The following is a 23710-nucleotide window of genomic DNA, read 5'->3' on the forward strand; positions in this document are numbered from 1 at the left end:
TATGAAACGGTGTTTCAAAGGTTTTGACTATATTTAGGTTAGAGAATAATTAAGAGGTTTCTTTTTCTAACTGGTTCAAAAACAATTAGAAAAGGGGACAGACAGACAGGGATTTAGCTCAATGGTTCCGCCGCCTGCCTGGCAACCGCAAGGTCCCAGAGTTCAATCCCCAGTACCAAAAAAAAAAGGGGGGGGGGATAGAAAATGAACTCGAATAAACACTAAACTATAAAGAATGATCTCTACACAGCTCAGGTGTTAAAGTCCATAAGATGCAGTAAAAATGGGGAAATGTGCTGAGCATTACATTCCTCTAAGAAAGTGAGACAGGTGGCAGAGGTTGCTAACAAGCGCTGTCCAAAAACAATGGAAAGGGATAGTGCTAATAATACAGGAATTGTGTCAGCAGCTATCGAGACACATATACTAGAGAAGGCCAGCAAGAAGGTGTATCTCCCTTCTCTCATAAACTGACCCAAAGCAGGCCTGGGAACAAGCATTCTTTGTTCAAGAAGAAATCAGGGCAGAGCTCTCCCTGAGTTTTGTAAATAACAGACAAGCCCGTGTACTTCTCGGGGGGGAAATTAAAAGAGGCCTTTGTGGGCTGTGGGATGTTGACACCTGACGGTTCTTTTCCCTAGGCTGGAAGTTGGCTCACTATAGGAAAACTCCAAGGTCTTTGAAAGGAAAGAGACTAGAGATCTCAGGTGCTGCTCTGAGGACTAGAAGCTGATATACTATAGGAGCTGAACAAGGAAGACCCAACCCAAGATCACTGGCAGGAAAGGATACAAGGAGCTCCTGAATAAAATTTACTGCAAATGGGGCCTAGCCCAGCTCAATACAGAGACTAAAATGTTACAGGAGTTGAAGGAAACAAATTTAGGTAGCATGGGCTGAGAAGTGCTGGAACTACAAGGGGATGTCAGCACCAGAGAACTATAACTGCTCCAGGAACCACACAGCATCAGTCTTCAACGATCACCATGCTAGTAGGCAGTCAACCACAGAGGGCCATCCTTGGAGAAGCCAAAGAGAACAGCCAAAGCTTCTCCAAGAGCAATCAGCATAAAATCTTCCCCTCCAGTTCTCCTTTTATGCCATGCCCCAGAATCATGCTAACTCAATTCAGATGGGCATTCCCACTCACACCAACCATCAATGAACCAACCATCAATGAACCAACCACCACACTCTGATAACCACGGAAGGAGGAATGGCCCTCGGTATTTCCTCAGCCCCATTGTTCTACCTGTGCTAGTTAGGTGACAACTCTGAGGTCACAGAGAATCCTGCAGGGTTTTCTAACTTCTTAGAAGAACAACTTATCCAAATCAATGACTACCTCTTGGCCTTATTCAACTCAAAGTGAAAGACTTGGAGGGTCTTTTAATTCCTTTTTATCCTGTGGTTTTAGTAATTTTCAAATCATTCTATTTGGCCCAAATATAGAAAGACAGCTGAGAGGCTCAGGAGGAGGCAAGTCCACAGTCTGACAAATCAAGACAGCTTATTTTCTTCATCCCTGTAAAGCAGAAACAGACATAAAAGATGCCTGAGGACTGAGAATCATTCAAGCCTAAAGACCTATGATATTCCTTCAGTCCATGTTAAGAAAAAGAAAACATTTACCATGAAGCTGGGGCTGTACTTTGACATGAGTACTTAGATACTACAAAACAAGACCAGTTCTAGAACTCTGTCTTCATATCTCCTCTTCATTATATGACAGCAGACTAAAAACTAACAAGTAGTCTCCAAGTTGCATGGAATTTGGGGAATAAAAGAAAAAACATCTCTACACACCTACAATCAACTGACTAATGAAACAAGAGTGATTCCCTTAGAATTCCCTCATTCTTTGTTAACAGAACTAACAAAATATGGCTTAAAGAATTGAAAAGAAGAATGCACTCGATCATGTCATGGAAAAAACCCACAGACTTACATACTTAGCTTTAGGAACAGTGTGACTTTAGCTTCATATGATATCGCTAAGCTCCTCTTCCACTCTGATCCCTCTGAAGTGGGTCCATCTTGAAACTGTACACGGTGGTACCCAGACTGTAGTGTTCCTCTATGCCTCACAGACCCACATCCACACACTTACAGAGTAGAAGGGACTGAATCAAAACTGCCCCTGAAAATGGCTCAACGCATCATTTTGTTTCCAACTGAGCAACTCACCCCACCTCCAAACCCATCACTATGGCAAAAGGCATGGGAGGCCCTAATTATCCACACAGCATGACTGAGAAAGGGAAAAGGGTAGTTTCTCAACAGAGATGCAAAGCCACAGAAGGGTAGAGAAAAGATGACATTTAGAAATTTTTTGTCTCAATCTTACCTCTCCAATATTATCAATTCTTGCCTTTAATTCAAAATTCAACCCTTTTGTTTACCAATGAATCTCAAACCCATCAAAAATGGTGTAATGATAACAGAATATAAGTAGCTAATATTTATGAGTCCTAATCTTGGACCTAAACTCTCAGTTAAGAACTTTACAAATATTATTTTATTTAATATTCACCTGGGCTCAATTTATAGATGAAGAAATTGAGGTTCAGAGAGGTTAAATTACCTGCCCAAGATCACTTACCAGTAAGGAACACACCAGAATTCAGAGAACTCAGAAACAATGTTAACCAAAACATTAATCAATATCTCTCAATAATATTCTTACCTGTAAACCTAAACTGATATTCTGAATCCTTTTGACAGTGCTTGTCCTGCTTAAAACTTTAAAACTGACCTATCACTAGTTGACTATTTGTGGCAAGATATGATTCTCTTTGCATCAAGAAAACACACCACCTTACACTTGAGAGGTACTATATTACATTCTGTTATCATTACACCATTTTTGATGGGTTTGAGATAAATTTATAGTTACTATTGTAAGGTCAAAAAGTAATTTAACCAGTAATTTTGAATATTATTCAGATTATTTGATAGAGGGGGAAGACACATTTTCTTAAAAAAAATTTTCTTAAGCAAAGAAGCTAATACAGTTGTAGTCATTGTTGCTACCAGAAAGCCAGAAAATGATTCATCTTTTTAAAAAGAAAGTAAATTATTTTTTAAGTATAAGCCCAAAACCAGAGGGGAACAGTAAGGATACTTAAAAGGGCCCCCACAATTCCCCCACTGGGAAGCAGGGGTAAGGCCCTACAGTCTCAGCCAAGGACTCCATCTGTTACTCAGGATTCAGCAATCATAAGCAAGAGAATCATATTTAATCTCAAGACCGCTACTGACTCTTAACTTCAAGTTACTAATCTCCTTTCTCATCCCCATGTAACTATAAAAATCTTTATATTCTAATTTTTATTGATATTGTTTGAGTTTGATGTGAATTAATATTGAAGGACAGCACATAAGAGAAGTCAGAATACCCAAGCTCCAAAGAGTCTTAAAGTCACCATCTAACCTTCTGGAATCTCAATTTCCTTCTCTGAACAATGGGAACACATGCTTGCTGTCTTCACAAGAGGTCAGTAATATCAGTTACTCTGAAAACACCAGAAAAACTGCTGTGAAAGTATCAGGTACTGTTACTACAATATATTCCTAGGCAAAAAGATGCTGGATATACATGAATTCTAGATTCACTCTTTGTATGAATTGAGGCACATAATTTCCCAATCTTTCTAGGCACCATTTCTTTCAAACTTGAATGAAAAGTGGATAGCTCCTTAATGAGCTTTACAAAGTCAAGTCTTTTTTTATTTCTCCATATCATTCTCATTTTTCATTTCCCTAAAAGATGTGAAAATCAAAGGAGATTTTTTTTTAATGGGCTTAGAGAAAAGATCAAAGAAAACTACAAACAGAGATACCCCTGGCATTTTTCAAGGCCAAAAGTTTACAGAAGCAGCCACCTCACCTGGGATTCCATTTGCTCTCTTTCTCTACACAGCTACATTGATGGCCAAAACAAGTGTGCTTCCATTTCCCTACTAAGGGCCTGGCTTTCAGTTCCTTATACTGCCTATTGCATTTTATCCTCAATCCTTTTTATTTGGGACATCAAGCCAGTTAAATGACAGTGTTACAGAGATAAACAGAACCTTAGGAACCATGATATGGCACTCATTTCCATCCAAGCTGGCAGTGAGGCTGGTGACACAGAAGGCTGGTGATTTTTCAGTTCACAAAATGATAGAGAATCCAGACCTTTAATCTCCCTACAAGGGATAGTTTCTCCATCCTTGAGGTTTTCAGCATCAAATATCTTATGTTTCTGTCTCAAGTTTGAGCTATTTATTCCCATTGTCAACCAGATGAATTCACTGCTTGGTTTTTATTTCATATCCAAAATATTACATCTTGGAAATCAAAATATCCTTCTCAGCCTTTTGGTGAGGTACTAGCACCTGAATTAAAGGTAAAGGTGAACTTCTCAATGTCATTTAGTGGGTTTTTTTTTCCTTCTTATGTGCTTAATTTCATAGTGCAATTATGTAAACAAGGACTAAAGTAATGTCACCTTGGTCACCTGACTCTCATGGCTACCTACTTGCAAGGAGTTGAACATTATGCTCAATTACTTCATAATAAATGTAAGTATTGAAAGAATATTTTCTTTCACCAGTATATTTCTAAATACATTCATTTAGTATACACAAGTAGTAACAGTAAGTATTAAAACAATTTCTATGTAAAAAGTATCACGAAAATCTAACAAATATCTGATGAAAACCAAGCAACAGGAACTATATCTGTGGTTGGTGATGTAGCTGAGTGGTAGAGTACTTGCCTAGTATGTACAAGGCCCTGGTTTCAATCCCCAGCACAGAGGGAAAGAGGGAGAGAGAAAGAGAGAAAGAGAGGGAGAGAGGGAGAGAGGGAGAGAGGAAAACAGGAAAACAGGGAAACAGGGAAACAGGGAGGGAAGGGGGGAGGGAAGGAAGGAGGCAATCTCAAATATGTCAGTGATTTATGTCTTCTCAAAGTCACCTTCCCAAGTGTCAAAGAGCAACAGAGAATCCTTACCTTCCAAAAATCAGATGCCTTCCAAATGTAGAGAAAACTGGTGAGGAAGAATATTGATCCTCACACTTGAATGCAGATAAACTATCTAAAAGATAGATATGGTAATCTTACCCTTGAAAGAAGAAAAGCAGCCGAAAAAATTACCCCTGGATAGAAGATTACCTTTATACTGCTTTAAATCAGAAAGTAATTCTAAGTTCATCTGTGAAGTTGTTATTGCTTCTTGTTTTTACCATTTTCTGCATGTTGTTTTTTGTTTGCTAAGCCACCTATAAATAAAACTAAATTACATCATGCAGATATATAGACCATTTACGGCATATACCCTACTGTAAGACTTAAAACAATTTTTTCAAACATTCGTGAATAAAAATAATATGAAAAATAAAATGGAATTACCTTCCCAAAGTCACGAACATCAAACAGGTCAAAGGCTTCAAAGAGTTCACTTCTCCTCATTCCAAATGTTTCACAACAGGCCGTGAGAAATGTCCGTATGTTCTTCAAACAGAGAAACTGAGGAACAGAAAATAGCTATTAGTATATGGTGAATTGTTTTGAATGCCACTTATCTTCAGTCACACTGACTACTATAAAAAATGATCAGAAAGAATCAATCCACTTCTGAGGTTGCTGTTCAGTCACTCAGCGGTACCAAGTGCCCACTCTGTCAGCATAGGCTACAGTGCTGTGAACAGGCAGACACAATTTCAGCCTTCATGAAACTTACATTCTAGTACCAAGACAGGCAGGAACAAACACAACAAACATAAAAAGTAAAATGTGTATGCTCATAAGATGATAACTGAAATAGAGAAAAAGCTAGGAGGAGGGATCAGGAGAACTGGTGAGACTAAAACAGGAGGAGCTTAAGCAGGCTGGTTAGAAAAGAACTAAGAGTAAGATGGTGCAGCACAGATTTGAGGTCCTAAGGGAGCAAGCCACGCAAGGCTGTGGAACACAGTATCTCAGCCCAAACCATTCTGTACCAAGGCCTCGAGACAGCAGCATCTGAGTATGTCTGAGAAAAAGCCAGAGCAGCATAAAGGATGGGGGAAAGACAGGAAGTAAGCTCCAAAGGTAATGGGGTCTGATGATGAGTACTTGGTTGAAGAGCTTTAACTCCGACCAATGTGAGAAGTCACTGGAGACTTTGGGCCAGGACATAATCTAATGTTTTTAAAGAGTTTTCTCAGGCTGCTGTGTTGAATACACATTGAAGGAGGTCAAGGCAAGAACAAGGCATATAAAATAAAAATAGGAGGCTCTTGCAGTCATCCAGGTGAAAGGCAACTGTGGGAAGACCAGGTGTTACAGGCTGACTGTGTTAAATCTGAGATGCCCATTAGTCAACCAATGAGATGGGGGACCAGCAACTAGCTACATAATCCAGGAATACAGGTGATAGTTGTCAACATCAAACAAAAACACTGGGAGTCTCAAAAGCATTCAAATATCTGAGACGACTTTTAAAAAGGGCAGAGGAGAGGACCTGGACCAGGAAATCTTAGGAGAGGAGGAAAAAAGGAAGAGCTTGCAAAGGAGCCTGGGAAAGAGTAACAGTGAGGAAGAAGTAAACCAAAAATGGTTTCCTTGAAGCCAAGTTTCTAGGTGGATGGAGTGACAAACTGTCAGATGCTGCAGATGGTCAAGTAAAATTTAGATCAAGGGGCTGGGGAGGTAGCTCAGTGGCACCGAACCTGCCTGGCAAGCTCAAGGTCTTGAGGTGGATCCTTGGTACCAAAAAAAAAAAAAAAATTTAGATCAAATGCTGCCAATGGGATTTGGCAATGTGAAGGTCCTGGGTATCTTGACAGAAGAAGGTACCAGGGGGTGGGGGTGGGGGTGGGGTTGCTTAGAGTAAGTCCAGAGTTAATTGAAGGAGAGGAAATGAAGATAGGATAGACTCGAGTTTGGCTGTAATGGGAAACAGGAAAATAGTGGTCAAGGAAGGGCTTTTTTTTTTTCAAACAATGAAAAATATTACATGTTTCAAGCTTGATGGGAATAACTTGATAGAGGGAAAAGTTGGTCCCACAGAAGAGAAGCAGTTGCCCAAATGAAGTCCTTGAATAGGCAAAGGGGAGAGGCTCAGATGTCCAAGTGCAAAGCCAAATCTTAGCTGCCTGGTCAGCTCATCCACACTAACGGGGAAAGAAGGAGAGGTAGATGCTACTAACAACTTGAAAACCAAAAGTTAGAATTCACTTTCAATATCTAAAAGACTCAGATCCACCTAAACAAAATACACACATATCCCAAAACTGAACTAATTCTTTCTAGAAATATTAGCTACAATGGCATATTTTTGAAAAAAAATTATATATAAATATAAACTTCAAATAGATGAGGTTTATTACATAGCAGTCATACCAAAATAGTTTTTGCAATTAAAAAAAATTAACCCCCAATAGTGAACATCTTAGTGAATTGTTGCATCTTTGCTTTTTTAAAGCACTGTTGATATCTCATTTGGGTTTTTATTCTTGGGGTTTTAGTTTGCTGAAAGTACACTTTACTTCCTCTACTTTAGAAACCTTCATAGGCTTAACTTAGACACAGTTTTATCCTTTACAGGAATCGTTCTCAGAGGCTTAAATATTTCAGGAGGGGTTAAAACCACAAGGGAAGCATCATAACCCTTTGAAACACAAAGGCAGCAGGCAATCTGCACACACAGCTACTGCTTTCACCTTAAAAAATTCATAAGAGACCTTTACAACAAAGAATCACTCTGCATGTTGCACTTCCATATAGAATTGCTTATTTACAGATTAAAAGCCTTGCATTCTGCCAAGACAGACAATAATTACTCTCTGGAGAATTGTGCAACTGCTCTCTTGCAATATTTTTTACATAATTAAGTGCCCCAACTCATAGCTCACCAAGGAACAAAGCATAATTGCAAAGGCCACGCTCTGAAGATTTCTCACCAAATTCAAATTTTCCCCATGTGTAGGAAATAATGCAGCAGGCTTCTACTAACATGCTTTGATCATTAATCCAGAAATGCAAGCAGCATTAATGAAAGTAAAAACAGTATGTAATATAGTCATTATTGCATGTTCAGGAGAAAATATTTAAAAACAGCCTTTCCTCTTCTGGAACGAATGTTAAGCTTACTTGTCCCTTAATTAGTTCAATTCTACTAAATTCAAATATTTCCTGAGTTTGAAAAGTCACTAGTATGCTGTCACTTTTCTGAGCAATCGTCAAACTTGTTCACCCCTTTTAATACATGTTTTCAGTCAACAGTTTTTGAAGACCCACAACATTACAGACCACAACTGAGTAAGATAGGCTCTACCTTAAACTTCTCTATAATGTGGCTCAAAGCAGTAGGCTCTACCCAGCGCAAGGCTCAGTGTTCAGTTGTGTGCAGAAGCAGGCACTCTAAACATCTGGGGCCTGCCACTCCAGGACTTTAGCTTTGCTTTTCTCCTATTTTTTTCCCTTTTTCAGTTTATTTTAAGAAAATTTCAAACTAAAAGAAAAACTGAAATAATATAATGGACATCCACATCTATGCAACAATTATAGCACCATATACTTTTATAGCACCATATATGTTTTTGTATGCATATCATTATTTTTAAATTTATTTTGCTGAGCTATTGGAAAATAAGTTGCACTTTAGTGCTAAGTAACTCAATATGCATCTCCCAAAAATAAGGACATTTTCCTACATACCGAAAATACTAATAGTGCATCAGCAGAATAGTCTCTACTATTCATTCCATATTCAACTTTCCATAATTGCTCAACTAATATCTTTCACAGTATTTTTCACCCAGTCTACAGGCTAATCAAGTTTTGTTCATCGCATTTGTCTGTTTTGACTTAGAGATAACTTTTAATCTAAAAATTCATTAACTTTTTGTAGAATACAGGCTGGTTGTCTTATACATGACCCATATTGTACATTTGTGTATTTTCTTATAGACATTTTTCCACCTCTTGTATCTCCTATGAACCAAAGTCAAGTTAAATAGTTTTGGCAAAAATACATCATACTGTGAAATTCATATTTCATCACATCAAAAGACACAAAATGTGGAGCTGTTCCAATACCTAATTAATGGAAAGCTCAATTATTTGGTTATGATCATGATTAAGACTGTCATATCTTTCTATTGTAAAGATACACATCCCCCTTACGCCTGTAAGTTAACTGGAGGCTAAAATGTGGTATCATGTGGCTATCCTACTTTCCAATGATGTTTCACAATGGGTATAGCATCCACTGATCATCTTTGCTTCGAATATTTCATTTGGAACTGTAAAATAATGACTTTTCCTGATTCTATCATTCCTTTCATTTATTAACTGCTTTTTTGTCAAAAAAGAAAAAAAAAAGAGCTCATCTGTCTTCCTTTTTGGGGGGGTGGAGGGTTTATCTAATATTCAAAAGCCAACGTTATTTTTTTTTTTTTTGGTCTTCATATTGTACCAAATTTGTCCCTGAAGGATATTTCAAAATGGTACCTGTGCCCTTTTGATATGACACCATTTATCTTTGTTTTCTTTGCTTTCTAACCTCAAGTTGTCCCACACTCAAATTATTTTCCCTGCTTTAAATCTGTAATCAGTCATTTCTCCAAGCAGGTCTGTTTTCATCTATAAATGTTAAATAGTATTAGAAATTAAAGCCTGAGCACCAGGTTATCAATGTTAGATGAATCAACAAATACAACAAATCAACAATCAAATGAATCAACACAGCATTTTGCTTGAGCAATCTATCAATTGCAACAGAAAGAACTAATATAAACAGAGTGGCCTAACTGGTCTCTTTGTACATTTCAGAAAATTCTGTAATTTTCTTTGTGAAATACCTAATAAGCAACTCTTATCTTACTCTGTTCAGGAAAAAAGAAAATTTAGATCATTGAAGAAGACTGATGAAACAAATAGTTTTATGGCTAGAGATGTGATTGACGTCTCATATAACATTATTTCAGGGTAAGCTTTTGTTCCAGTCTGTTCACTCTTTGGAAGATATTTGATAGTCCTTTGTATCATCTGCAACAATTTAAAATATAGGCCTTCAGAGCTGTTTAGGAGGCACAAAGACAACCTCATCTGGTTATTTCACAACCACACCTTACACTTGACCAAAAATTACACAACTGTGCTAAATCATCTAACATATTTACATGACATAACTTTAGTATTTCTTAGAATTTAGAATTTTAGAAATTAGAGTAAAATCTTTAGAATTTTTGAAATATTAAATGTATTAATACAAGAGTTGCTAATAAGAATGCACAAGAATTTAAATAGCCATTTATTCATTTAAAAGCTGTTAATGAGATGCCTATTAGGTACTATGTATCATGAAACTTCATGAAACATACTGCTGGGTTCTAATTTATTAGTGCACTAAAGAAATGTTAATTAAATGAAAATAGCAAAAAACTGGGTATAATAAAGTACACATGAACTAGACTCTACCCTAGAGGCCTAGTGTAGTCCAGCAGTACCTACAGACAAGTGTATCCACGTTTTCACAATTGGGGAGCAACTGCTCTGCAGACACTCAAAGGTTCTTGGGAGTCCTGGAGTATCAGGGAGAGCTTTCTGGAATAACTGATACACGAGGTGAGACTTAAAGGGTGAGATGGAATCAGAGAAAGAGTGGTTGGTGTTCAGGGACGGGAAGAAAGGCAAATAAATAGCCAGACTCTGGGTACAGGGTGCTCCACAGAAATGGCAGGGCACATACATGAGCAAGGGTGAAAAGGAAGCAAAGACACTGGAGGCAGTGGAAGTAGTTAAGATGGAAACAACCCTGGACAGGAACAGAGAGGGACTGGAGAAGAGAGCTGGGATTTACCTGGCATGCCAAAGGGTCTTGCACTTTTCTCTGAAAGGCACAGAAAGGGTAAAGGGTGTTAAGTGGAAGAGAAGGAAAGCAGAATACTACTTGGGTTTGTATCTTATGGTCACTGGTGATAAGATGTGAGCAACTGCTGTGTCCCAGCTTCTATGCCAAATGTTTATGCCATGTAGTCCCCAAAACAACCCAACTGGGAAAGGTTTATTTTACTTTGATACCTACTGAGGTTTAGAGGTTTATTCAAATTTAAATAACTGCATTTCAAATCCAGGCATTCTAGCTACAGACCCAACATCCTTACTATGCTATGATAACTCAATTTTGTGGTATAGAATTAAATGGTTTTTCTTTTCATTTGGGGAGGTGTTATGGGTAGGAGGACAATGAGAACACCATCATATTAATCTAACAGGCAATGATTTGGTGATTTAAACTAGGAGGGTAGGAGGAGGAATGAAAAAAAACTCTAGGAGGTGATATTAAAGGGAAATAGGGGTTAATTAACTGAATATGAGCAAGCTGGAGTGCAAAGAAAAGAAAAATTTAAGGATGCTATCCATGCTTCTGTCTGGAGCAACAGATGACCAGCAGGGACATTCACTGAAAATGGTAACTCAGCAAATGCAGGGATGTGGTGTGTCACAGGGGCCCACAGACCGCATCAGTTAATTCTTGTCTTCAGAGATAGGAAGGCACAGTAGTTAGATGCTGTCTAGCCTCTCAGGAATACTGAGGGATAAATGATGTATTCTACTAACAAAGCCTCTGCTCCTCAAGTAACCCGTTTAATCCCTGCCCTCCAGAAAGGCAGGGACAGCTTTCTGATTCAAAGTCAAGGGATTAAAATGACAGAAAGCCACTCAAGGTCAACGCACATAACTTTCAAAAAAGAGTGTTTAGCACCGATAAGACCTAAGAAATCCTAAAATTGTGTATCAAGCCAAAGCTCTTTGGATTAGAAACCATCTCGTAACCAGAAAGGTTTTACAAAAAAAATGGCTTTCCAAGGTGCCACTTTTCTTGTCACCACTTGAACACTGACACCCAAGAAAAAAACATTTAAAGGTCAGACAGCTAGAGTTCACTACAAAAATGAGAGACTTTTCCCCTTCCTCTATCCTTAGAAGTAAAACGTATGGCTTCCTTCTTTCTCTCAGTGTGTAAGAGTCACTTTCACTTTTCTTGAGGATACAAATGCAAACAGAATCACTTCCACTATTTCAGATCTGTAAGCAATAATGGACTAGTTGTGTTAAGCAAGGCAACATGACAGGAGAAACCTCCATAGCTTGTTGTGAAATGAGTTATTTCAACTCCAACTGAGAAATGGTATCTCATGGAAAGGGTGGCTGTTCTCAAGCTCCACAAGCATGCAGACCCACCGACAACTGCAGCGATCACAATGACCACCACAGTCACACGGTCCGATGGGAAAGAATTTCTGAGGGTCTCGAATCTTGATAGGATACTCAGGGCCCTGTCTGCAGAAACCTCAAAGTTTATGGTTGGCATAATTTGAATTATGAGTGACCATTAATCAACTGACTGGGAGTTTGAAAGGCACAGAAGAGACTACAATGAAACCCGTTTATGATCGTTCTGGTACAAAAGTTTTCCTTCTTAGCTGATCCTCAGCTCACACTTTATCAAGCCTCTCCCTAGCATCTTTGTCATTATAATTCCTCTACCTTTTCCAAATCCTCTACCTTTTCCAAAGGGGTAAAATCACTTTTTCTACAACTGATAAGGCAGAACTGATGAGAGAAAAAAGTATCAACAAATCAAGTTTCTCCCTTACCGGGGTTTTCTATTTTGGTCTCTGTCACCGTATCTTCTCCTTTCTCCCTCTATATCTCTTTTAAAATTAAGTGAAGTAAATCTTACATCTCCTGGATATAAGAAAAAGAAAAATGATTTTTATTTGTATGAGGACCTCATCGTCCCCTTCTCTTATGAATCAGCTGGTGCAAAAAGGGTATCATCACCATTGTTCCATGAAGAAATCTCAGTTCCTGATGGCTGTACAGTAGGTTTAAATTATTTTCACATGGATCCTAATATTTTAAATAATGACCCTAAAGGGCACTCAGGGAAGAAGACAGAAATGGGAAAGGGTTTTTCCTTGGCTCTAATCTTGTGTTCCAATCATTAAACAGAACCTCCCATTCTCAGTAAACTAAAGATCAGTATTTCCACTTGGAAGGTTGCATGGGCCTCAACTCATTTTTATTTAACACATAGAATGTTTCTAAATCATGTCATCAAAAACATAGTAATTTAACAACATTTAAAGTTACAGGGTTTTTTCACTTTATTCACTGAGAATATACCTAATGAAATATATGTAACTTTACTGAAATGATTAAACTCATTAATAGAGGGCTGGATTGTGAAATGGCATGTATCCTTCTGCTCTGCAGCACCTGGCTCACACCTGTAGCAGTAATAACCATGCTTGACTATAATATATCTGTTTGCCCAACTATTATTCCACAAGATAGGAGACATTTCTGAAAGTAGAGACTATACCAATCTCATCTTCATAATCCCTAAGCTTTTACAGCAGCACATATTTTAAATTAATTTATGAATGAAAGGTAACGCAGTTTATCTGCTGGAAAATTATTCAGCAACCATTCCCTGGTAGTCAGGGAACCCAGAGTGACATTTTAAATTATATTGTCCTTGTATTCTTTAATTTTCATGTTAATGAGGTAATATATGTTTTTCTATTAAATTACCTCAAAATCCTTTTTGAGGAGCTGGTAAAGTTAACACTTATAAATAAATTAAAGACTAAATTATCAGCAGTTATGTTGATAAGCATAATCTTCACTTGGAATTACCTGCCTCTGTTGTATGATCAATGGTGGGCTGGCTGCTGACTCATTTTCAGGGGCCCCTGGCACAGACCCCATAACACACAGGCACACACAACCCCTCTGCAGCTCACATAGCTCTTGTCCTCCTATGACGCAGCACTGTATTCCTCACCCTCACTACAAATGTAGACCCACAATCACAAATATCTTTTTTTAAATCAGAACTACATGAGCCTCTGCACATTTAAAACATTAACAGAATCTTTAATCCTCTTTAATTGTTTTTAGTCTTTCCACTGAAAATCTAAATATCTGGGTGTTGAGAGGCATTCTACATAATTTTGGGGGAAAATCATTTCATAATTAAAGTATGACTATAGCTGTCTAAGGCCAAGTGTCACCTTCACACCCCCCAGCTAGCTATGGTATGCAGAAACATAACTCCGTTTCGCCTCTGGTCACAAGTTGAGGCCTCATTGGTGATACTGTGACACTCAAGGCAAGAGTACATCCTGATTGTTTTTGTGGAGTAGTAATTTAAAAAGAGAAAGGTTTCACCTACACTCCTTCTGATTATTGTGTGTACCCAAAAATAATGGCTAGCTCGAGTCTTTGCCCACTCTGAGGCACGGACTTCCCCTTCCCCCGTGTACTTTGAACTTATGCAAGTCTCAATTGCCTTTCTTTCTTTAGCCTTTGTGTCCCTCTTTTAGGCTGTCAGAGGATTGATCACCCTCCATATCTGGGAACTACAGAGGTCAAAGTTGGTCTAAAACACCTATTTTAAAATAAATTCATCAACCTGCATCCACTGCATTTAATGAGAAAAAGAAGCATCAGCCACATTGTTATAGAGAACTCAGCTAGTGCAAAACATACTAAAAATGGCCAATCTGCATTCCAAAGTTCTTTATTAGGGGTACAGAAAAGAGACATTTTTTTCTGCACTGGCCACAAAGAAGCAGAAAATTGTAGTAGCCAAAAGTCAATTACTATGTCAGTGGAATATTAGTGGCTTAGTAAGAGTAACTTGGGTAGTAAAAATAACAGTGGAAAGAACCAGTGGTGGTAACTGGAGCAGCAGAGTTGGAGGTATCGGCTAGCAGTACAGATACAGAGAGGAACCAACACAGTCCCATACACTCAGACCTAGGCTAGAAGCAAACTACCATTCCAGGCAGAGGAGCCTCAGAGCAGCACAAGGCTCAAGAAAACAGCTGGCTGTGGGGCAGGGAATGAAAATCACCATGTGTGTCACCTCCAAAGGAAGGGAACAATATTCAAAATGAGGGGAAAGCCTCATTTCAGTGGTGTTAAATCTGTGTTCCCTTTAAAGATAAACTTTACAAACCTTCAATTCAAAACATGAGAATAAAAATTAGTATGTTCAAGTCTGATCTGAAAGGAAAAGGGCTGCATGCAAACTAAAACAAGATGGTGTGACTGCAAGCAAGCCCACCTCCTGCACCTTCCTCATTCATGACAGCCACTTGCACAAGCAACTATAGAACACTGCTTTCTCACAAAAGCCCTCTCCATCCTCTGCCCACTCTTGCCTGGACACCACTCCCTCCTCCTCACTACTATAGAGCTGAGCAGGATTTGGGTTGCAGGAAGTACAAAAAAGAAGCGAAGAACGGAAGGACAAGTAAAGCCCAAGTCTCTTTCTCCTTACCTAATCTGCCTTTGACTCTACTAAGTACTGTCATGATTCCCATTTATAGACCAGACAACTGAGCACAGAAGAGTTATTTTACCTCTCTGGTAAAATAATAATAAATAAATAATGAATAAATAAATAATATTGGCCCCACTTCACACAGGCAGCGTGTGGTGGGACAAGTTTCTAAGCTAGGCTGCTGCCTCTAAAGCCCATGCCTTTAACAGCTATGATATTCTGTCCCTTATGTGGCAGACTGTTCCAAACCAGGGAGCTGACAGCCACAGGTTCTTCCCTCAAAGAGATGACAGTAAAGAGAGAAACAAATGAACAGCACATTTTAATGCTGGCATAACAACACTCGGTTTAGCAAGAGCACAAAGGAAGAACTCCAACCACTGAATGAGGCAGCTTGAGATTCATTCCTGTGAAGTGGCTAAACTACATGTCCAGTCATGAAAAAAAGTTCCTGAGAAAGGACACTATACTGGGAGAAGCAAAAGGACCAGGACATACAAAGAGCTGACCTTGTGCAAAAATGCAGTAGTTCAATTCAAACTCAGAAATACTAATTTCTCCATAAATAAAATGTAATGCATCTTTGAAAATGGCTCTGCCTACTATAAACAGCAGCAAGTATAAATTTCTATGCCCCAGATATGGCTCTAAGCACCTTCCATTGAGTATCTCAGATGAGATTGGGCGAATTCAGGGTGGTATCAGTAAATATATTTATCAGCTCCATGAAGAAGATAACATTATTCCACTCTATCTACATGCACATTTAGTAAGTGTTAATAAAAAAATACTGACTTGAAAAGTCTATAAGAAGGTCACTCTTGGCCAGGGATTTAGCTCAGTGGTTCTGTCGCCTGCTTTGCAAGCGCAAGGTCTTGAGTTTGATCCCCAGTACAAAAAAAAAAAAAGAAGGTCACTCTTATCAAGAATAATAAATACCAAGATAAAGTTCTTACTGGGATATTTGAGATAAAGGAGGGCTATGTATCAGAAGAAGGCCCTCCTGGAGATTAGGAATTAATGATTATTTTATAAAAATGTAAGAGATATTGGTAACTGCAATTTCTAATATTTTGATGGAATAGATAAGCTGAAAATTCCTCTGCTACAAAATACATAAAACTTCTGGTTCAATGTATATTTAAAGAATGATTAAATATACAATTTATTGGAAAGAAAATGGCAAGAAAAAAACAAGTACAAATATTTAAGAAAAAATGTTAGTTCTATCGTATTCTGAATCTTTTATCAAAAAGAAAATATGAGGTCTATGAAAAAAAGCTTATGCGAAGTGGTGGATGGACTGAGATGACTGTATTCAACATGAGACCTATGTACAGGGCATCATGTTAACAGAAAGTGATCAAAGTACATAACAAAACCACAATAAAAACACCACTCTGTAGAGCAGGAAATAAAGATATTTATTTGGATCAAAATAGAGTATAGAAAACAAAGAAAAATATTGGCTACAAACTGGTTTTTAGGTAAGACTGGGGTGAGTTCATACCTGTTACACTGTCTACAAAGTCACCTCCCACAAAAGAGTAAATGATCTCTACACTTTAACTGTCCATAACGATACTGATACAATAAACAACCCAAGGTCGTGGTAATTGATAAGCAGTAGAATCAAATTTAACCCCTTCCAGCACTCTCCCCATCCCCACCCTGACCCACAGCCTCTTTGTGTGGTGAGGTCAGGTTCCACAGCTTAGGACCTCACAGGATGCACCTGCTCTTTAAAGGGACTCATGGTCCACCTGAAAGGAAAGCTCAGCAAGACACCATTCCAACTTAACATAGTTGGAACAAACAGTTCAGGACTTTCTTTACCCCTAAGTTCTAACAATTTGAAAAGAAAGCCTCGTCTAAGATGGGTTTTATACACTGGATGATGTCCAAAATAGTTTTGGTCTTCCTGTGAATCTTATCTATCTAGGTTTATATAAGATTGAGCTTTCATTCTTCAATTCTATCCATACCGGAAACTTCTATCACATATTTTGGTCTCCATTCTTTTTTGCACGTTCTTAAATCTTTTATTGGTATATTTTAGGTATACAATACAATTACATTTCTCATTGGGAATTGTACCTTTACATAATGCATCTTGGTTCTTATTTTTCCCCCATTCCTAGCCCTCCCTTCACCCCCTCCACCCTTCCCTATTTACAAAGACTTTATTTCCATTTTTCCATTTCTCAGCATTTTTCCTTTCCCCTGCCCCTCCCAATACCCCTACCCCTTTGGACCTTTACTTCCTATTTTGCATTATCGATTATTCATTCTAATCAATGGTACATTTTAGGTATACAATATAATGACATTCATCATTGGAAATTTGCACCTTTACATAGTCTCTCTTGGTTCTTATTTTTCACCCTTGCCCAGCCCTCCCTTCAACCCCTCCAGTCCTCCCTTTTTACAAATATTTTGTTCCTATTTTTCCATTTTCTCATATTAATCCCATTCCCTTCTATCCTTTCCCCTAGCCCTCCCACTTCTTTTCCCTTTGCCCCTTTTCTTCCCATTTCACATTACCTATTATACATTTAGTCCTTATTTACACTTTCAGTTTCTCACACTAGAGAAACTATTCAGTATTTATACATGTGTGTCCTATTTATTTCACTTAAGAGTATTGCCTCAATGTGCATCCACTTAGCTATAAATGTCTCTAATTTCTCATTTTTTATGGCTGAGTAGTACTCCATTTTATAAAAAAAAAAAACCACATTTTCTTTATCCAGTCTCCAGTTGATGGGTATTTGGGCTGTTTCTAAGTTTTAGCTATTACAAACTGTGTTGCTATGAACATGGATGCACATATATCACTGTGGTATGATTCTTTTAATTCTTTGGGGAAGATCCCCAGCAGTGGAATAGCAGGGTCAAATGGGACTTCCAGTCCTAGTTCTTTGAGGTATCTCCATACTGATTTCCACAGTGCTTGCACCAGTCTACACTCCCACCAGCAGTGGAGAAGGGTTCCTCTTTCCCCACAGCCCCGCCAGCATTTGTTATTGCTTGATTTCATGATAGCAGCCATTCTTTCTGGAGTGAAGTGGAATCTCAGCGTTGTTTTCATTTGCATCTCTCAAATGACAGTGATGTTGAACATTTTTTCATGTATTTATTTGCTATTTCTACTTCTTTGTCTGAGAAATGTCTGTTCATTTCAGATGCCCATTTGTGGATTGGGTCTTTAAATTTGGGAGGTCTGATCTTTTGAAGTTCTTTATAGATTCGAGATAGTAGACCTTTGTCTGAGGAAGAGCAGGTGAAGATTTTTTCCCACATTCTGGGTTGTTTCTTCACACTGCTGATGGTTTCTCTTGCTGAGCAGAAGCCTTTTAATAAGAAGAGATCCCACTTGTTGATTGTTTGTGCTAGTTCACAGGCAACTCAGGTTTTGTTCATAAAATCTTTTCCTACACCAATGTCTTTAAGGGTTCTATCTAACCTCTGTTCCAACTGGTTCAGAGTTTCTATTTTAATATTGAGATCTTTAATCCATTTTGATTTTAGTTTAGCGCATGGTTAGAGATATAGGTCTAGTTTTAATCTTTGGCAAGTTGAAGCCTAATTTTTCCAGCACCATTTATTAAAGAGGCTATCTTTCCTCCAGTGAGGGTGTTTGGCTCCTTTGTTGAAGATGACATGGCTGAGTGTGTCCGGCATTGTTTCTGCATCTTCTATTCTGTTCCACTGGTCCTCAGGTCTATTTCTTTGCCAGTACCATGCTGTTTTTATCACAGTAGCTTTGTAGTAGAGTTGCAGGTTGGGGATTGTGATACCCCCTGCCATGTCTCTGTTACCTAGAATTGCTTTTGCTATTCTGGGTCTCTTATTGTTTCAAATGAATTTTTGGATTGTTTTCTTGAGGTCCATGAAGTATGTTGCTGGGATCTCAATTAGAATTGCATTAAATCTATATAGCAGTTTTGGCAGTATGGCCATTTTCACTATATTAATCCTTCCTACCCAGGAGCAGGGGATCTCTGTCCATTTTCTGATATCATCTTCAATCTCTCTTTTCAGAGTGCCATAGTTTTCAGAGAAGAGGTCTTTGATTTCTTTCGTTAGGATGATTCCTAGGTATTTCAGTTTTTTGGATGCTATTGTGAAAGGAATTATTTGCCCTATTTCTCTCTCAGTGAGTCCGTCATTTGTGTAGAGGAAAGCTATTGATTTTTGTGTGTTGAGCTTGTAACCAGCTACTTGACTGAATTTGGTTATTAAGTCTAGAAGACTTTTGGTGGAGTTCTTGGGGTCTTCTATATAGAGTAGCAGGTCATCTGAAAATAATGACAATTTGACTTCTTCATTACCTATCTTTATTCCTTTTATTTCTTTCTCTTGTCTAATTGTCATGGCTAATGTTTCCAGAACTATATTGAACAGGAGTGGTGATAGTGGACATCCTTGTCTTGTTCCTGATTTTAGTGTGAAGCATTTCAGTTTTTGACCATTTAGTATGATATTGGCTGTTGGTTTTTCATAGATGGCTTTTATCAGATTGAGGTAGAGACTGTATTGCAATTTTTTGTAGGGTTTTTATCATAAATGCATGTTGGATTTTGTCAAATGCTTTTTCTGGTCTATAGAGATAATCATATGCTATTGGTCCTTGGCTCTATTGATATAGTGTATTACGTTGATTGATTTGAGTATATTGAACCACCCTTGGATCCCTGGGATGAATCCCGCTTGATCAGGGTGTATGATCTTCTTGATGATCTTCTGCATTCTGTTTGCCAGTATCTTATTAAGGATTTTTGCATCTACGTTCACTAGTGAGATTGGCCTATAGTTCTCCTTTTCGACTGAGTCTTTCTCTGCTTTGGGGATCAAGATGATGCTTGCTTCCAGGAATGAATTTGGGAGTATTGCTTCCCTTTCAATTTCAATGAAGAGTTTAAACAGTAGTGGCAGCAGTTCCTCTCTAAATGTCTTGTAGAATTCAGCAGTGAAGCCATCAAGGCCCGGGCTTTTCTTAGTTGGTAAGTTTTTAATTATGTTTTCAATTTCATTGGTTGATATTGGGTTGTTCAGAATCTTTAGGTCTTCTTCATTCAACTTTGGTAATTCATATGTATCTACGAATCTATCCATTTCTTCTGTGTTGTGCATCTTATTGGCATATAGGTTCTGGAAGTAGGTACTGATGATCATCTGGATTTCTGCTGAGTCTGTTGTAATTTCACCCTTTTCATTCCTAATTGCATGGATTTGTGCCTTTTCTTTCCTTTTTCTGATAAGGTTGGCTAAGGGTTTGTCAATTTTGTTGATTCTTTCGAAGAATCAACCCTTGGCTTCATTGATTTTTTTTGTATCATTCTCTTAGTCTCCATTGCATTGATTTCTCCTCTGATCTTTATACTTTACTCCCTTGTATGAGCTCTGGGGTTGTCCTGTTCTTCTTTTTCTAGAAGCTTGAGGTGCAGCATCAGTTTGTTTAATTGGGCTCATTCTGTTTTCCTAATATGCATATTCACTGCTATGAATTTCCCTCCTAAGACTGCTTTCATTGTGTCCCACAGAGTCTGATATGTTGTACTGTCATTGTTATTTAATTGAAGGAACTGTCTGATTTCTTCTTTAATTTCCTCTGTGACCCATTGGTTATTCAGAAGTGTGTTGTTCAATTTCCACGTGCTTATGAAATTTTTTGAGTTTCTTTTGTTATGGATCTCCAATTTCATCGCATTATGGTCTGATAATATACAGAGGATAACTTCAATTCCTTTGTACTTACTTAAACATGTTCTATGTGTGAGTATGTGGTCTATTTTGGAGAATGACCCATGTGGAGCTGAGAAGAATGTGTATTCTGATTTTGTGGGGTGGAAGACTCTGTAAACATCTGCCAAGTTCATTTGTTCAAGAGTTAGATTGAGTTCTAGTATTTCATTATTTATTTTTTGTCTAGTTGATCTATCTATTTGTGACAGTGGGGTGTTCAGGTCCCCCACTACAATTGTATTAGTGCATATATGACTTTTCATGTCCATTAGTATTTTTTTTATATAATTGGGTGCACTAGTGTTTGGTGCATAGATATTTATGATTGCCATCTCTTCCTCTTGGATTGTTCCCTTTACAAGGATGTAGTGTCCTTCTTCATCTCTCTTCATCAGTGTTGGTTTGAAATCTACTTGATCTGCCAAGAGGATAGCTCCTCCTGCTTTTTTGGGGGTTCCTGTCTCATGCAGTATTGTTTTCCACCCTTTAACTTTCAGTCTCTGAGTTTCCTTTTGAATGAAGTGTGTTTCTTGTATGCAGCATATTGTTGGATTTTGCTTCTTGACCCATTGTGCCAGTCTATTTCTTTTGATTGGTGAATTGAGACCATTAACATTGATGGTTATAACTGAAACATACTGACTTGTCATTGCCATGACTTTTTCTTTTTGTTAGGTTCTCCCCCTTTCCATTTAATTTCTTGTCGTGCCAGATGGGTTCATTCTGCTTTGCTTCCTGGGGTTGTGATCCTCAATGTCTGTTCCTAGGATACTGTGTAAAATTCTTTGGAGTGCTGGTTTGGTATTCACGAAGTTCCCAAGGTGCTCTTTGTCATGAAAGTATCTTATTTCTCCATCCATTTTGAAAGATAGTTTAGCAAGGTACATCAATCTGGGTTGGAGGCTGTTTTGTTTTAGGGCTTGGAATATGTCACTCCAAGCTCTTCTTGCCTTGATGGTTTGTGTTGAGAAGTCTGCTGTGATTCTGATGGGCTTTTCTTTGTATGTGATTTGTTTCTTTTCTCTCACTGCTTGGAGAACTTTGTTCTTCTGTTGAGTTTCTGGAATCTTAACAATTATATGCCTATGTGTAGATTTTTTTTTGATCAAGGCTATTTGGAGTCCTATATGCCTCACTTATCTGTATGTCAAGTTCTTTTCCCCTGCTTGGGAAGTTTTCTGCCATTATTTCTGTGAAGAGATTTTTTATGTCATCGTCACTCTCTCCTGTTTCTTCATTGACTCCAATCAGTCTTATATTATTCTTCTTTGTATCATCTAGCAGCTGATGGATTGATTTCTCATGTTCCCTTATAATTTTGAAGCAATTTTTCTTTTCCTGGTCATTAATTGCAATCTTATCTTCTATATCTGAAATTCTGTCCTCACATTGGCTCATTCTGCTGTGTAGACTTTCAATGAAGTTTTTCATCTCCTGAAGTCTTTTTGCATCTGTTTTATGGATTCCATTTGTTTCCTATGTTGGGATTCCATCATGTTCCTCAGCTCCTCTCTAGATTTATTAATCATGTCTTGCACTAGGGGCACAATTTCTCCTGTTATCTGAGAAATTATTTCTGATTTCATTTTTCCCAGATCCCCTTTTGTTGCCAGTTCAGTGGGTCCAGGTGGTTGAGTATCAGAGTGTTCCATCTCATTTCCCTTTGGGGTTACTGTAGGTGATCTGGAAGTCTGGTTTTGAGACTTATTTCCGTGTTTTCTCATTTCAACTGGGGGGTGGGGGGCTGTTGGCACCTGCATGGATTACCTCCTCTGAACTAGGAGAGGTGGGACAGGGGCGGGGAGCAGTGGTAGGGATGGTGGCCCAAAAGCCCTTTCCTGTGGGCTGGGAGCAGCAGGAGGGATGATGGCCAGGAAGCCCCTTCATCTAGACCAGGAGCAGTGGGATGGTGGCTCAGAAGCCCCTACCTCTGGGCCAGGAGCAGCTGGACTCAGTACCATGGTCTGGTGGTCTGGTGTCCTCTGCGTCTTTGTAGTGTGGGACCAGGTGGCTGTACAGAGGAGCGGGGGGGGGGGGGTGTCCAGTGGATTGTTGGGTGTCCACAGACCTGCCTATCTGCAGCGGGCTGATTCAGCATGTTCAGCGCGACTCCTGGTCTCCATTCTTTACAGTCTCAACATACACACACCTAAAGAACTTATTTTTATATTTACCAATGCATGATACCAATATTTGATATAAATTACATTTTTAAAAAAAACCTCCATTGGTATGGGAAAAACTACCACAAAAAAGAACTTTTTGGGGGGAGGGGTACTAGGGATTGAACCCAGGACCTTCACACTGACCTAAATCCCCAGCCCCTTTACTCATTTTGAGACAGGAACTCACTACGTTTCTAAATTGTCTAGACTGGGCTCAAACTTGCCTCAGCTTCCCAGAGTGCTGGGATTATGGGCATGTACCACCATGCCTAGCTGAGAATTTTTAAAAATACATATATAACAAAAACATACCCAACAGCATTACATTAACAATGGTCTACCTTTTTCTATTCAAAAGTAAGGAAACAACTACAGTGTGCCTTCCTTACATATGCTACTAAATTTAACTAGAAATAGGTAGATATTTGCTACTATGTCATTAGTAGGCAAAAAAAACTCT

General features: G+C 38.5%; 1 protein-coding gene across 7 annotated transcripts in view; it reads right to left on the bottom strand.

Moving 5' to 3' along the window:
• Vav3 (vav guanine nucleotide exchange factor 3) overlaps window positions 1–23710 on the bottom strand; it is a 443712-nt gene that overhangs the window by 318571 nt on the left and 101431 nt on the right. For all 7 annotated transcript variants that reach the window (XM_087213208.1, XM_004853591.4, XM_013075550.3 and 4 more), the window contains exon 2: window positions 5398–5514. In XM_087213208.1, the coding sequence (XP_087069334.1) occupies window positions 5398–5514 (117 nt within the window). The remainder of the gene's footprint in view (window positions 1–5397; window positions 5515–23710) is intronic.

This window comes from Heterocephalus glaber, unplaced genomic scaffold (assembly GCF_053883595.1).
Source record: "Heterocephalus glaber isolate CG9 unplaced genomic scaffold, H.glaber_assembly_v1.0 deba00001442, whole genome shotgun sequence".
Classification (NCBI taxonomy): domain Eukaryota; kingdom Metazoa; phylum Chordata; class Mammalia; order Rodentia; family Bathyergidae; genus Heterocephalus; species Heterocephalus glaber.